Raw genomic sequence first — 12,828 nt, forward strand, 5'->3', positions numbered from 1 at the left:
CTTTAAACACCATACTTTAAACCGCAAGTAAAGGTTGGTTTAAATCCGCAGCAAAGCCTAGATTGAAATACTTCAGAAGCAGTGATAAGCAGCGGTTCACTGTCCTATGATACAATACTGGTACAGTTACAGTCTTTCACAACTGCCCAAGCAGCAAAGTGTTGCAAAAGAAATCCACATACATTACAGTTATTGCCCAGTCACAGCTGCTTTATTATGAGTTTTTTTTACCAGTATATATCAATTATAGCATTTATTCCATACGTGAAACTTTCAATTCACTGAAAATCTCAAATTAAGAAAAAATTTACATAGAGTGATCCTATATCACAAGCAATGAGTGGTCAGAGACCTATGCATACTGTATATTAACTACACTGCATTCGTTCAGTCCATAGATTTAGGAGTAGATCAAAGATGTTTTAAAGGAATGACAATATAATGCAGTGTTGCCCTGCACTGGTAAAATCAGAAACACTACTATAGTTTATATAAACAAGCTGCTGTGTAGCCATGGAGGCAGACATTCAACACATTTATTTTTTGGTGTTACTGTTCCTTTAAGGGATAAGAAAGCAGGCACTGTAAACACCACTCCTACCCATCAACTTTACTACCCCGAACCTTTGTCAATGCCCGCCTCAGTAGTTTTAATACTATAAAATAGCCTTTAATTTGTCACAGATGGGAGTCGAATGTTGGGAGAAAACAGATAAACAGTATTCAGATGATCACTCCATGGACATAGCTTATGACGGTAATTCTATGGTCAACTATAATGCTGGTAATGGTTCATATAGGCAAGGACTGGGCAAAGCAAGATTGAAAGATGGTCACTGCTAGTGTTAAGCTTTCATTGGCCATCTAATAAATGGGTAGTGCCAATGCAAGCAAATAACTTGTGTTACAGGCCCCATAAGCAAAAAAAAAAAAAAAAAGGCAGAGCTTTACAGAACTGGCATGTCACTTGAAAACTTTGCAGGTTTAATTAAAAAAAAATAAAACATTTACTTTTTTTAGAAGGCTTAAGTCAGTGTGCTCCAAAGAGCCCATATCCAGAAAAACTAAGTTTCATGTATTCTGGAGATACCATTCCTGTATCAACTGTTATGACAAACATCTTAAAATGTACTTTGAAGAGCGGTTATAAGACATTTCTCTGGATTGTTCTGCCCAGAATGATGCTATTATGAAACATGTTATTTGGTTAAGAGCCCAAGAGAAAACTGAAAGTAAGTAGGAACTACAGTGGTTATTAAATAGTCGGAAGTACACAGATAGGAAAAAAAGAAAAAGAATTTTATTTATAAGCCCAAATACATAGTGGCTGATTGCTACAGTCTGATTGAACAAACATCTACAGAAAGTATAAAGGTTTTTTATAAAATAGTTTTAATGTCTTTCATACAAATATTTGATTAGAGGTAATGGCTTTCTTTAGCTGTTGGTCATACCTGCATCCTGCAATACTGGATCTTGGAAAGGTTATCAAAATATACAGTTTACCACAAAATATACTGTTTCAGCTTTGTAATTGAACAGGTATATAAAAGCTACATTTATTTACACAATTTTGTATACAGAGTGAAATGCACAGTATAGAGAGGCACATCCGCATCCTTGCTTATCAATGAAACCAGGGTCTCTGATTGAAGCCTCGGTACATTTTAAAGAGACTGCCAAAGTTTTTACCAATACTGCTCTAGCAGTTATGTAAAACTTGACCAATGTACAGCAAGACTGGAGTTGAAAAACAAAATGCATCTCTGGAGAAATCCTTTACAGAGATCTAGTCATGAAACTTTGGGGTTGGGGTGGCAACTAAATGAAATCTAGCAATACATACTTTTGAATGTTGCATTAAGGCACTTAACACATTGGACTGGAGCGTTAAGGCTTGTCCAGAATTTGAGCCATTGTGTAAATTTCATACCACTGAGGTAACAAAATTAACAAGGCAAAGTAAGATTGCCAGAAAGTGACATGGAGGAAATTTTCTTCAACATGTTCCAGTTCAGAATCCAGCAGATTAGTTTGCATTCTTTACTGAAAGCCAACCGAGCCCATACCATTTATAAATATTTACGGGTTTGTCACTTGCTCAGGTGAAGCTGGGATGCCCCAACATTAAGTGCCAAACAATGTGCATATATGGTCAGTGATTGAGACCCACCTAATGGAATGACAACTGGACTGTTAATTTCTTTGAAGTGATTTGGTCCCAAATTATACACCCAAGTAGGGTGATTTATTAAGGCATATTTAGGCAAGACTGAAGGCTTGGTGGTGCCCATAGGAAAAGCAAAGTTGGATCAAATAAGCATTGCAATAATCGCTAAAAAAAATTAAAAAAAGAAAAAAATTCTAAATTTCAGAACCTTCAGAGTCAGTGTCATTCTAAGTCAATTTATATTTTCTTCATCCTCTCAGACACAACATACCATGTCAAGTCCCATAAATATATCAAATTGCATAACAAAACGGCACTGGAATCAAATTCCCATAGTATCCACAAGCTGTCAGGAGTTACACTTGCGTATTCTATCAAATGAAATACCACCTTGGAACAATGAGTATATTTGGTCAATATTGTGAAGAAAGTAGATGCCTTCTACAGGAGAAAGAAGCAAAGCTTCATTTAGTTAAGACAAAAGGTAAAGTGTAAATCCGTTACATTATACACCTGCATGTTTTGAGTTACACACTCAATACGCCAGGGATAGATCAGTCTTTTCCCAGCAACACCTTGAATGCCTGAAGCATTATGCCAAATTAAGGCTCTACTAGCTCAAGATGGAATATAAAAGCTCTTCCTACAATAGTTTGGTATATGGTATAAGCTGCATAGTAAATTTATAGCAGACCTGAAAACCTACACTACACAAAAGTATTGCAAGGGGAATGGAAAAATTTGGTCCTTAAATAGACTTGCTTTATATAAAGTCTCCTGTATTGGGCTTAGACATACTTGGGACAAATCCTTATTGCCCCATGTCACCATCTAAAAACAGTTGTGTGAATTAAAAAAAAAAAAAAAAAAAATGTGTAAAATAAATCCGATATTCAAGGACACTTTTAGTTGCATTTCTCATCCATAAAGTGGCTTTTATCTGGAATGATGGAAGTGAACCCTTGGGAATGGTTTCTGATATCAGATCTCACTCTCCTTGGGCTTTAAGAGTCCGTCTTTTCTCCTCTGCCATGAACCTTAAATTGTGGATTTGGAAAAGGACACTCTGAGGTGATGGTTCTCTCCCATATCATGGTTGTGCAATTCAATCAACGATTCTATGGCCTCTTCAACAGAACCCATTTGGATGAGAGCCATTTTCCGGTCTTTCCTGATAAAGAATATTTTGATAAAGTGAAATTGAAAACCAAATAAGACATTTCTATGTCAAAAAAGAAAAAAACACTTACTGGAAGAATTTGAATCCTTTCACTGTGTACCCATTATTTGAAAACAGCATCTTTAGATCCTCTTCCGATACAGATGGCCTGCACAAAAAGACAGTCACTAAGGGGTACACTTGATAAAGGGCAGAAACATGTAGTGTCTAATCAAAGCATATTTTGCAGCATAGCTACTGCTCTTCCTGGTCTGGTTCCATCCAATTTCTATGTATATATTACATTTCAGTAAGCGTATTGCAAAAAAGGATCACAGGATCTCTAACTTACTACAGAGCAAACTGTAAATGCTGCGAACTGCGTGAATGCTCGCAAGCCATAATAGGCTTCCTAAAACATTAAGTACATGCAGTTCAAAAAACAACTAGCTGCACCTAGGAATAAGACATTAAACAGGATATGTAGAAGGAAAGTGCGCTTCATTCATGTCCACTAAAAGTAAGGATCTGTATCAAAACTGGCTAGCAAATATATACCAGAAACCAGTAAGGTGAATTATACACAGTGTGTAAGTAACTTTAGTAAGAAGTGTAGAAATTAAGCAAAAAAGGAGAATGCTCTGTTTAAATTACATAACCTATTAAATCACGACTCTTTTAAACCAACTGGATGTATTGCCTGCACGATGCCAAATAATTTGCAGTAAATTTGTTACCGTGACAGGTGAGTAAAAATTTAATATGTCACTGAAAAACCCCTTTATGTAGCAACTCACAAATTGATAAACTAGTATTTGTTAGCAAACCCAAATATGAACTTACGGAATGTTTGAGAGATGCAGTGTTGCTGATGGAGGGAAGATATTTTGGAAGTTTTTAGAGCCTGGCTTCTTAAAGCGGTGAAGGGGAGAAGTACTGTAGTCTTTTGTCAAGCCCTGGTCTTCCTGTCCTTCTCGTGGTAGCTGAACTGTCTGGTGCTTGGATACAGTTGTACGGAGAGGCTTTCCATGGAGCCGCTGGCCATTCAGATGACTCATTGCTGCATTAACAAAAAGTAATGTTTTGACTTCAGAACTTAATCTCTATTTCAAAGAAAATCACAAAAACTGTTTGTCAGGGAGTTGAGAAGTTCTTGATTTACCAAACCCCTGACCTGTGCTGAAAACAGAGCACAAACAGCTTTAACAGTTTGGAAAGGGTAGGAATCATTATGCTAAACCAAACTAGAAAAGGCAGAGATTTCAACGTTGTCCCTGTGGCTAAGTAATAACAGGCAATGGCCTTTTACATCAAATATAGTAGAATTCAAATACAATTAGAAATGTGCAGTTCGGTGCCAACGGCATCACTTTTTCTACAAACAGAAACTTATTCTAAAGAATCACTTTACTTGATTGCATTAAATGGTACTTTAAACAATCTAAATAAAAGTAGGTAAAAGAATAAACGGATAATGTAATATTAAGCTAAAGCAGATGGCCTAACACGATTATTTTATTTTTAAACCACCAAATGACTTCAGAATGCTATGATAAAAGTGTTAATCTTCAAAGGTCAGTGATGCAATTAAAAGGGGTTGTTCACCTTCAAACAACTAGTTGTTTTCAGATAGATCACCAGCAAGGCTTTCCAATTACTTTTTTTTTCTATGTCACCATTTTTCTAATATTGAAGTGTCATTAAGCAGCTCTGGGAGGGGGGGTTACTGACCCTGTAAACTGTTCTAAATTGAAACATTTAGACAATACAGGTTATCTGTCCTTGCGAAGAAGGAACCCTAGGTTTCATTACAGGTAGTTGTTAGAATTGAAACAATAGTTACCAATACTCCAGAGATGCTGCTGAGAAAAGTATCAGCTAAATGTTGCAAAATAGTAAGTTTACAGTTTGCACCTGAATTACTGAGCCAGACAAACACCAGAGGCAGGAACATTCAAAATTAAACAGATTTGGGAAAAACAGTAAAAAATAATTCTGGGGAACAATCTGAAAACAACCGAACTTAAGTGTTTGGAAGGTGAACAACTCCTTTAAGTGAAAATATTGCTTTAAGGGCAATGACACATGGTGCTACTTGTTCGGCTACAAAACACCAAATACCCTGCCATATACAATACAGAGAATGGTCTCTGCTAACTCAAATTGCATAATCTCTTAAATATGCCCGAGAAATGTTTTCATTCTTAGTTCTTTAACAATTAAAGGAGCCATCGATAAGTGAAAGGCCTAATTTTGTAGCCAATAATGAATACTATATGGTGTGTGTTCTACCTCGGGTTGAAAATCATTAACTGCCTGTAGCATTAACTTACAAAAAATAAAAAAAGGTCCCCTTTATTGGAGCTCCCCCATAGATGTTATCTGGTCCCCGTCAGGCATGTCCTAATGGTCCATGCCAGTAGAAGCAGGACAGCCAATAACAGCCCTGCAGTCATGCAAGCAAAGACAGGCTTCAGTTCCCAGTCAGGTCAGTAGGTTCCTATTCTACAATGTCCAGCCAGAGAATTCAGCAGGCAAGAAGTGGAACAGACTAGTAGGGTTTTTGCATAAAGTTACAATAAAGTAACCAGAACACTCCTAAGTGTAACATGCACTGGTACATGTCTTCAAGGAAACTAGCCAGTCTTTCCTCTTTATACACTACAAACAAAGCTTGCGCACAATTTTAAGACCTGACCCTTTTGTATGTAGCCGTTGTATATGCCCATTTGTATACAACTGCTGCACCCACAACCCAATACCTTCCTGCTGCTTTTCTACAGAAAAGGGAAAGTTGAACAGTCAAGTTTGCAAAGCTTTAGTATTGTAGATACATTTTATTAGTGTGTGTAATATGTAGTTTCATTCTGCAACTTAGTCAGGAAAATGAATTTAATTTTGACAATAAGACTGGAAGTCACATAGCTCTTACCAAGTTGAGCTTGGTTCCCATCTGCCATCTGTATAAGAGCATTTTCTTTCTTGTTAAAGAGTATCTTCACTCTGTGCACATCACCATACACTCCTTAAAGAGACAAGATGGTTACTATCAAATATAGCAATATTGAAAAAATAAAATCTGTAAAATAAAAGCTCAATTGCAAACATTTATCCCACAGTAAGCTACACTATGGTTTGGCAAGTCATACAGAATAGGTAAAGCAAGATGAAACTAAAAATAAAAAAAAAAAAAGATCACTTGCCTTACCAAGAACAGCTTAATTTAGTAAATGAGAGATCAGCTATTCTCCTTGCATTAGTAAATTTGAAAGGCAACAGCACACAATGTGATGATATTGTTGGCTCTTTAGCAAAGAAAACCAAAATAACTATGTAAAGACATTAAATAAGTGCTGATCAGGAGGTCTATGAAGACCCTCTTAGGAGGCAAGCATTGAGGAGGTTTTCTGTACACAGATTTGTCCAGAAGATTCCACCTCTGGTTTGAAGTATTCACACTTCTGTAAAAAGAAGGTAATGGATGAAAGCCTACATAGGTCTATAGGGCTAGCCAAATTAAAAATATATATAAACCATATATAAGAGGCCAAAAGCCTGTGTGTTTTAGTGACAATATTATAATCTTTGCATATCTCGTGCTAGCAGTACTTGGGAGCAAATACCAATTCTGCTAGCAGACACGCTATCCCACCTTCAAAGTATTTTCACATGACACTTTCCATTACGGTCTGGGTAGATCACATCAATGCTCATGCAAGAGATTTTTAAAAGGTACAGTTCTACAACTTAATGTGTAGACTTGCAAGTACGCTGTAGATTTGACAATTTGATGTACATTGACAGTTAGCCAAGATTGTTGCAGCAACTTCTGTTATGCACCATTCATGTAATGCTGTACCTTTTAAGATTTGCAAATACCCACCCAACACAAAACATGCATGCAGACCCAGTCCCCCAAAAACTTAAGTAAAACAAAATGAAAAAGTAATAAGTGTGAAAAACATACCGAAAAGAATAAAGAGGCATTGGGGTGTAACTCTCTTTAGAGAACAGCAGAGCAAGGCAGCGGAGGGACAGGGGTAGAGAAAAGGAGCCGGAGGGGGAAGAGCACAGCTTGCAGAAATGGTCCACGAGGAAGGTGTCACCGGAGGAGTGGTAGCAGTTGACGGATGATATTCAAGGTGGTTAATATTTTTGAAGGATAGGTTGGATCCAGACAGCAGGGTGTTTGGGTTTTGTTGTGTTTTTGGTTTATTTATTTATTTTTTGGAAGGGATAGTTTTATGTTTTGGATTTGTTCAAGCACAACAGGAAGCAGAAGATGCCGTGCAGTCAGTTGGCAAAGAAATTCCGGATCAATGGAATAACAAATAAGGGAGGGAATGGGAAGGAAAAGAAAGTAGCAAAAACAGGTCAGTAAATATATAAAGGAATATGTAGAGACCATAAGTTTAAAAGGTTTAAGCTTTCCAAGTTTAATGTAATGTTTAAAGACAGTATCTTAAGTTGTAATTTGGTGAAACAGGAAATGAAATGGAAACAAGTAAAACAGGAGGATATATTAAGTCAATTAAAAGGTCACAGAAGCAAGATTTCTAGAGGTATTATAAAACTTCAGTATACTAAAGTAATTGTTCAGGATACAGCATAAAAGTACAATAGGATAAATCATAAAATTGTTATTTTGTAAACTATAGGCTAAGCAGGACTAGACTTAAACTTGTACCACCAAAAAAGCTTGAGCATAAAATTCAAAAATACAGCCAATTCACTTTTTTTTCTTCAAGAGCTGGTGTTTATACATGCAATACACTTTCCTGCCATGATTCTTTATAAAGGAGCTAACAAAAATCCTTATACATAAACTCTTTGGGAGAGTAATTAAATTGACCAATATATAGTGAATAAAGTACCCTCTATTGTAAAATAAGGATAGAGAGATTTTTGTACTTACCGTTAAATCTTTTTCTCTTGTCCTATATTGGGGGACACAGGCACCATGGGGATGAAGATCCTGCAGCTTGGAAAAGGACACTAACTTGTTAACCTTTGACTCCTCCTCCTGCTCTGGGCTTCATCCCCTGCCTCCTCCTCCTATATTCAGTTTCAACCGAAGAGGAGTATAAGATAAGCAACCCAAAACAGAGAAGGAGTCCTCAACCCCCTCAGAACCCTCAAAACAAGGACTCCCAAAACGGAGTAACTATACACAAACGCAATACATTGCACAGTAGTAAACAGGGCGGGAAGGCCTGTGTCCCCCAATATAGGACAAGAGAAAAAGATTTAACGGTAAGTACAAAAATCTCTCTTTCTCTTGCCTAATTGGGGGACACAGGCACCATGGGGATGTCCCAAAGCAACCCCTGAGGGCGGGACACTGTAACCCCAAAGATGATCAGGTAATGACAGCCTGTAACACCTTCCTCCCGAAGCTGGCTTCGGCTGAGGCCTGTGTGTGCAGCCTATAGAAGCGCGTGAAGGTATGCGGAGATGCCCATGTAGCTGCTCTGCAGACTTGCTCAACAGACGCTTGATGACGAATTGCCCAAGACGTGCTCAAGGCTCGTGTTGAGTGAGCTCTAACTTGAAGTGGAGGCTCCTTGCCCTTCACGGAGTATGCTCTGATGATGGTGGATCTGATCCACTTAGCTATCGTTGCCTTGGAAGCTTTCGTGCCCTTCTTGGGGCCACTCGGGAGAACAAAAAGAGAGTCTGACCTCCTCATCCCTTGTGTTGCATCTAAGTATGCCTTGATTGCTCGAACCACATCCAACTTGTTTAGCTTGGTCTCCAAGGGGTTCCGGGGCTCCGGACACAGCGAGGGAACTATCAAGTCCTGGTTGAGGTGAAACTCTGAGACAACCTTGGGAAGGAAGTCAGGCGTGGGTCGAAGAACGACCTTGTCCTTGTGGATGATGGTGAACGGGGACCTGCAAGAGAGTGCAGCCAGTTCCGAAACTCTACGTGCAGACGTGATTGCCAGTAGGAAAACAACCTTTTCAGTAAGTGTGGCTAGCGGAATGACTGCAATAGGTTCGTAAGGGTCCCCCTGAAGGACGGAGAGAACCAAATTGAGATCCCATGGGGGAACTGGACATCGATAGGGAGGCACGATTCTAGTCGCTCCTTGTAAAAAAGTCTTGATATGGTTCCGTAAGGCAAATCTTTTCTGGAAGAGAACGGAAAGGGCCGACACCTGCACCTTCAGAGAGCTCAGCGCCAAGCCCTTGTTGAGCCCATCTTGGAGGAAGGAAAGAATGTCACTCTCAGAGGCCCTCTGTGGATCTACGTCTCGTTGTTCGCACCAGCCGATGAAGGTTCTCCATACTCTATGATAGACCTTCGCGGATACTGGCTTACGTGCCCGAAGCAAGGTCGGAATGGCTGCCGTGGGGACCCCCGATCTTCGAAGGACTAAGGTTTCAAGAGCCACGCCGTTAAAGCCCAGCGATGAGAATTCGGGTGTTTGACGGGCCCTTGTGTTAGCAGGTCCTCTCTCGCCGGGAGATGAAATGGGACGTCGATGGACAGGTCCACCACGTCGGCGAACCAAGCCCGTCTTGGCCAGTAGGGTGCCACAAGGATGGTCCGAGTTCCCTCTCTCTTTATCTTCTTGATGAGTCTCGGAAGAAGAGCTAGTGGAGGGAATGCGTAGGCCATGGCGAAGTTCCAGGGGATCACCAGAGCGTCTACCGCGAGAGCTAACGGGTCTATGCTTCTGGCAACGAAGCTCTGAACCTTCCGGTTGTATCTGGATGCCATGAGATCCACCTCTGGAAGACCCCACCTGTCCACGATCAGTTGGAAAACCTCCCGGTTGAGACTCCACTCGCCCTGGTCCAGAGTTTCCCTGCTCAGGTAGTCTGCGAGCCAGTTGTCGACCCCTGGTATGTGTACCGCGGAGAGCTCTGGAATGTTGTCTTCTGCCCAAGTCAGAATCTTGGCTGCCTCCAGTAAGGACGCGGGACTGCGAGTGCCCCCTTGGTGGTTCACGTAGGCCACAGCGGTCACGTTGTCCGACTGAATCCTTACTGCCCTGCCCCGAAGGAATGGCGAGAATTGTTGCAGTGAGTACAGGATGGCTCTTAGTTCCAATAAGTTGATCTGGAGAAGTCTCTCCTCTTGGCTCCAACAGCCCTGGGCTGTTCTTTGGCCTAGAACTCCGCCCCACCCTGTTAGGCTTGCGTCTGTCGTGACCACCGTCCAAGTGTGGTTGGGGAAGGGCCTTCCCTGCGTGAAACGGAGAGGGTGGGTCCACCAGAGAAGGGACTTCTGAACCTGCACCGGGATCACGATCAGGCGGTCCAAGTGCCGTCGATCCCTCCGTTGATGTCTGAGAATCAGGTGTTGGAGAGGCCTGGTGTGGAATTGGGCATATGGGATGGCCGGGAATGAGGCGACCATTGTACCCAGCGTTCGCATGGCCGTGCGAAGAGGGACCGGGGTGAGAGATCTGAGAGTCTGTATGCGCGTCCGTAAAACTTTGGCCTTCTCCTGTGGAAGGAAGACCCTCGCTCGTTGGGAGTCTAGAATCAGCCCCAGGTATTCTATGGTCTGAGTCGGGCAGAGATGTGACTTCTTGTAGTTGATGACCCAACCCAGAGTCTCCAGAACCTTGAGTGTCTGAGAAGTGTGTGACTGGGCAATCGCCGCAGACGGACCCTTGACCAGGAGGTCGTCCAGGTAGGGAATAACTGTGATGCCCCTGATCCTGAGCTGTTCTAGTGCTGCTGCCATCACCTTGGTGAAGGTCCTGGGAGCGGACGATAGACCGAATGGCAGCGCCACGAACTGCCAATGAGAGCCGTTGACATAAAACCTGAGGAATCTGTGATGATTCGGGTGAATCGGGATATGGAGGTAGGCGTCCTTGACGTCTATGACTGACATGAATTCGTTTTCCTCCATGGATGCTAGGACCGATTGTATGGATTCCATTTTGAAATGGAGCTTTCTCACAAAGGGGTTGAGGTCCTTTAAGTCCAAAACCGGTCTCAGGGAACCGTCCTTTTTGGGGACCATAAAAAGGTTGGAATAGTATCCCCATCCTCTTTCCCCTGGAGGCACTGGTTGAATAGTTCCTGCTGAACAGAGGTTTTGGATTACTGAGAGGAACTTTTGCCTTCTGGGAACATCGAGGGGCAGTCGGGATATGAAAAATCTGCGGGGAGGACGACGAACAAAGTCTATGAGGAGACCCTGAGACACTACTTGAATGACCCAAAGGTCCCGTATTTGGTCTTTCCACACCTCTCGAAAGGACATTAGACGGCCGCCCAGAGGGGTCCCTCCGAGGGTGGGTACGCCTTCATGCTGTGGCGGATTTGTCCTGGGAGGGCTTGGCCTGTCCCTTTGAAGACGACCAGTGGGCTCCTTGCTTGTGCTGGTAGCGTTGGCGAAAATTGGAGGTGGACTTGTCCGCTTGAGACTTCGTCCGCTGTCCCTGGCGAAAGGGCCGAAAAAACGGTCTTCTCTTGAAAGTTGCTCTCTTCGCTCTAGTCTGAGGGAGCAAGGTACTCTTACCGCCAGTGGCTTGTGAGATGATCTTGTCTAACTCGGCCCCAAAGAGCTGTTTGCCCAGGAAGGGGAGGCTAACGAGTGATCTCTTGGATGTCAAATCAGCTGACCATGACTTCAACCAAAGGAATCTTCGGGCGGCTATGGATTGAGCTGATGCCTTAGCCACCAGTTTAGCAGCATCTAGTGAAGCGTCACAGATATAGGAAGTGGCGTCTGCTATTTGTGATAAGAGGGCGTCGGTAGAGGGGTCATCGGACCCAATAAGTTGTGCTGTCTGTTCAACCCAAACTTCCATAGCCTTGGCTACCCAGGCTATAGCAAATATTGGTCTGAAAGCCATACCGGAAGCTGTAAAGGTTGCCTTGCAGAATCCCTCTAGACGCTTGTCAATTGGATCCTTGAATGACGCCGCGTCTGCCACAGGAATAGTGGTGGCCTTGGAAAGTCTGGAAACTGGTGGGTCAACCGCCGGAGGGGATGACCAGAGATCAATGCAATCTTGTGGGAAAGGATAGGTTTGGGAAAAACGCCTGGAGATTTGCACTCTGTGATCAGGGGTTTTCCATTGAGATTTGACAATTTCCTCTAATTGCTCATATGCTGGGAAGATGTAGGTGGCTTTCTTTTGCCTCTTAAAGATGTTCTTGGCTGGCTCTACAGTCGAATTTGTGTCTTCGATATTGAGTGTTGTAAGTACTGCCTGTATAAGTCCCTCTACCTCCCTTTGGGTTCTGGGAGTGTCCTGATCTGGGTCAGGCTGGTCCTCTGAATCGTCGCCCGAAGGAATTTGTCCCTCCTCATCAGAGGGGCTAAACTGTTCCCCAGGGGAATCTGGGGGCGAGATAATGGATCGTTTAGAGGCAGTAGGTCTATTGTCCTGTGACCTAGTAGGATTAGACAGTCTTTCTAGAACCTTGTCTAAAGTCTCAGGAATGCGGGATAAATTTTGTAGTCCAGCAAGTGAGATAGAGAGAGCACGGACCAAATCGGTGTCTGAAGTGCTGGCAGTGCTGGC

The 12,828-nt window shown here is 42.2% G+C and overlaps 1 protein-coding gene across 4 annotated transcripts in view; it reads right to left on the reverse strand.

Moving 5' to 3' along the window:
• Positions 1-1,278: 1,278 nt before the first annotated feature.
• Positions 1,279-12,828, reverse strand: part of ptbp1.S (polypyrimidine tract binding protein 1 S homeolog) — a 28,135-nt gene continuing 16,585 nt past the window's right edge. For 2 of the 4 annotated variants that reach the window (XM_018233503.2, XM_018233481.2), the window contains 5 exons: positions 7,297-7,330; positions 6,262-6,354; positions 4,173-4,389; positions 3,421-3,498; positions 1,279-3,341 (listed from right to left, as the gene is read on the reverse strand). In XM_018233503.2, coding sequence (XP_018088992.1) covers positions 3,209-3,341; positions 3,421-3,498; positions 4,173-4,389; positions 6,262-6,354; positions 7,297-7,330 — 555 coding nt within the window. In that variant the 3' untranslated portion in view covers positions 1,279-3,208. 4 annotated transcript variants of the gene reach the window in all.

This window comes from Xenopus laevis, chromosome 1S (genome assembly GCF_017654675.1).
Source record: "Xenopus laevis strain J_2021 chromosome 1S, Xenopus_laevis_v10.1, whole genome shotgun sequence".
NCBI lineage: Eukaryota > Metazoa > Chordata > Amphibia > Anura > Pipidae > Xenopus > Xenopus laevis.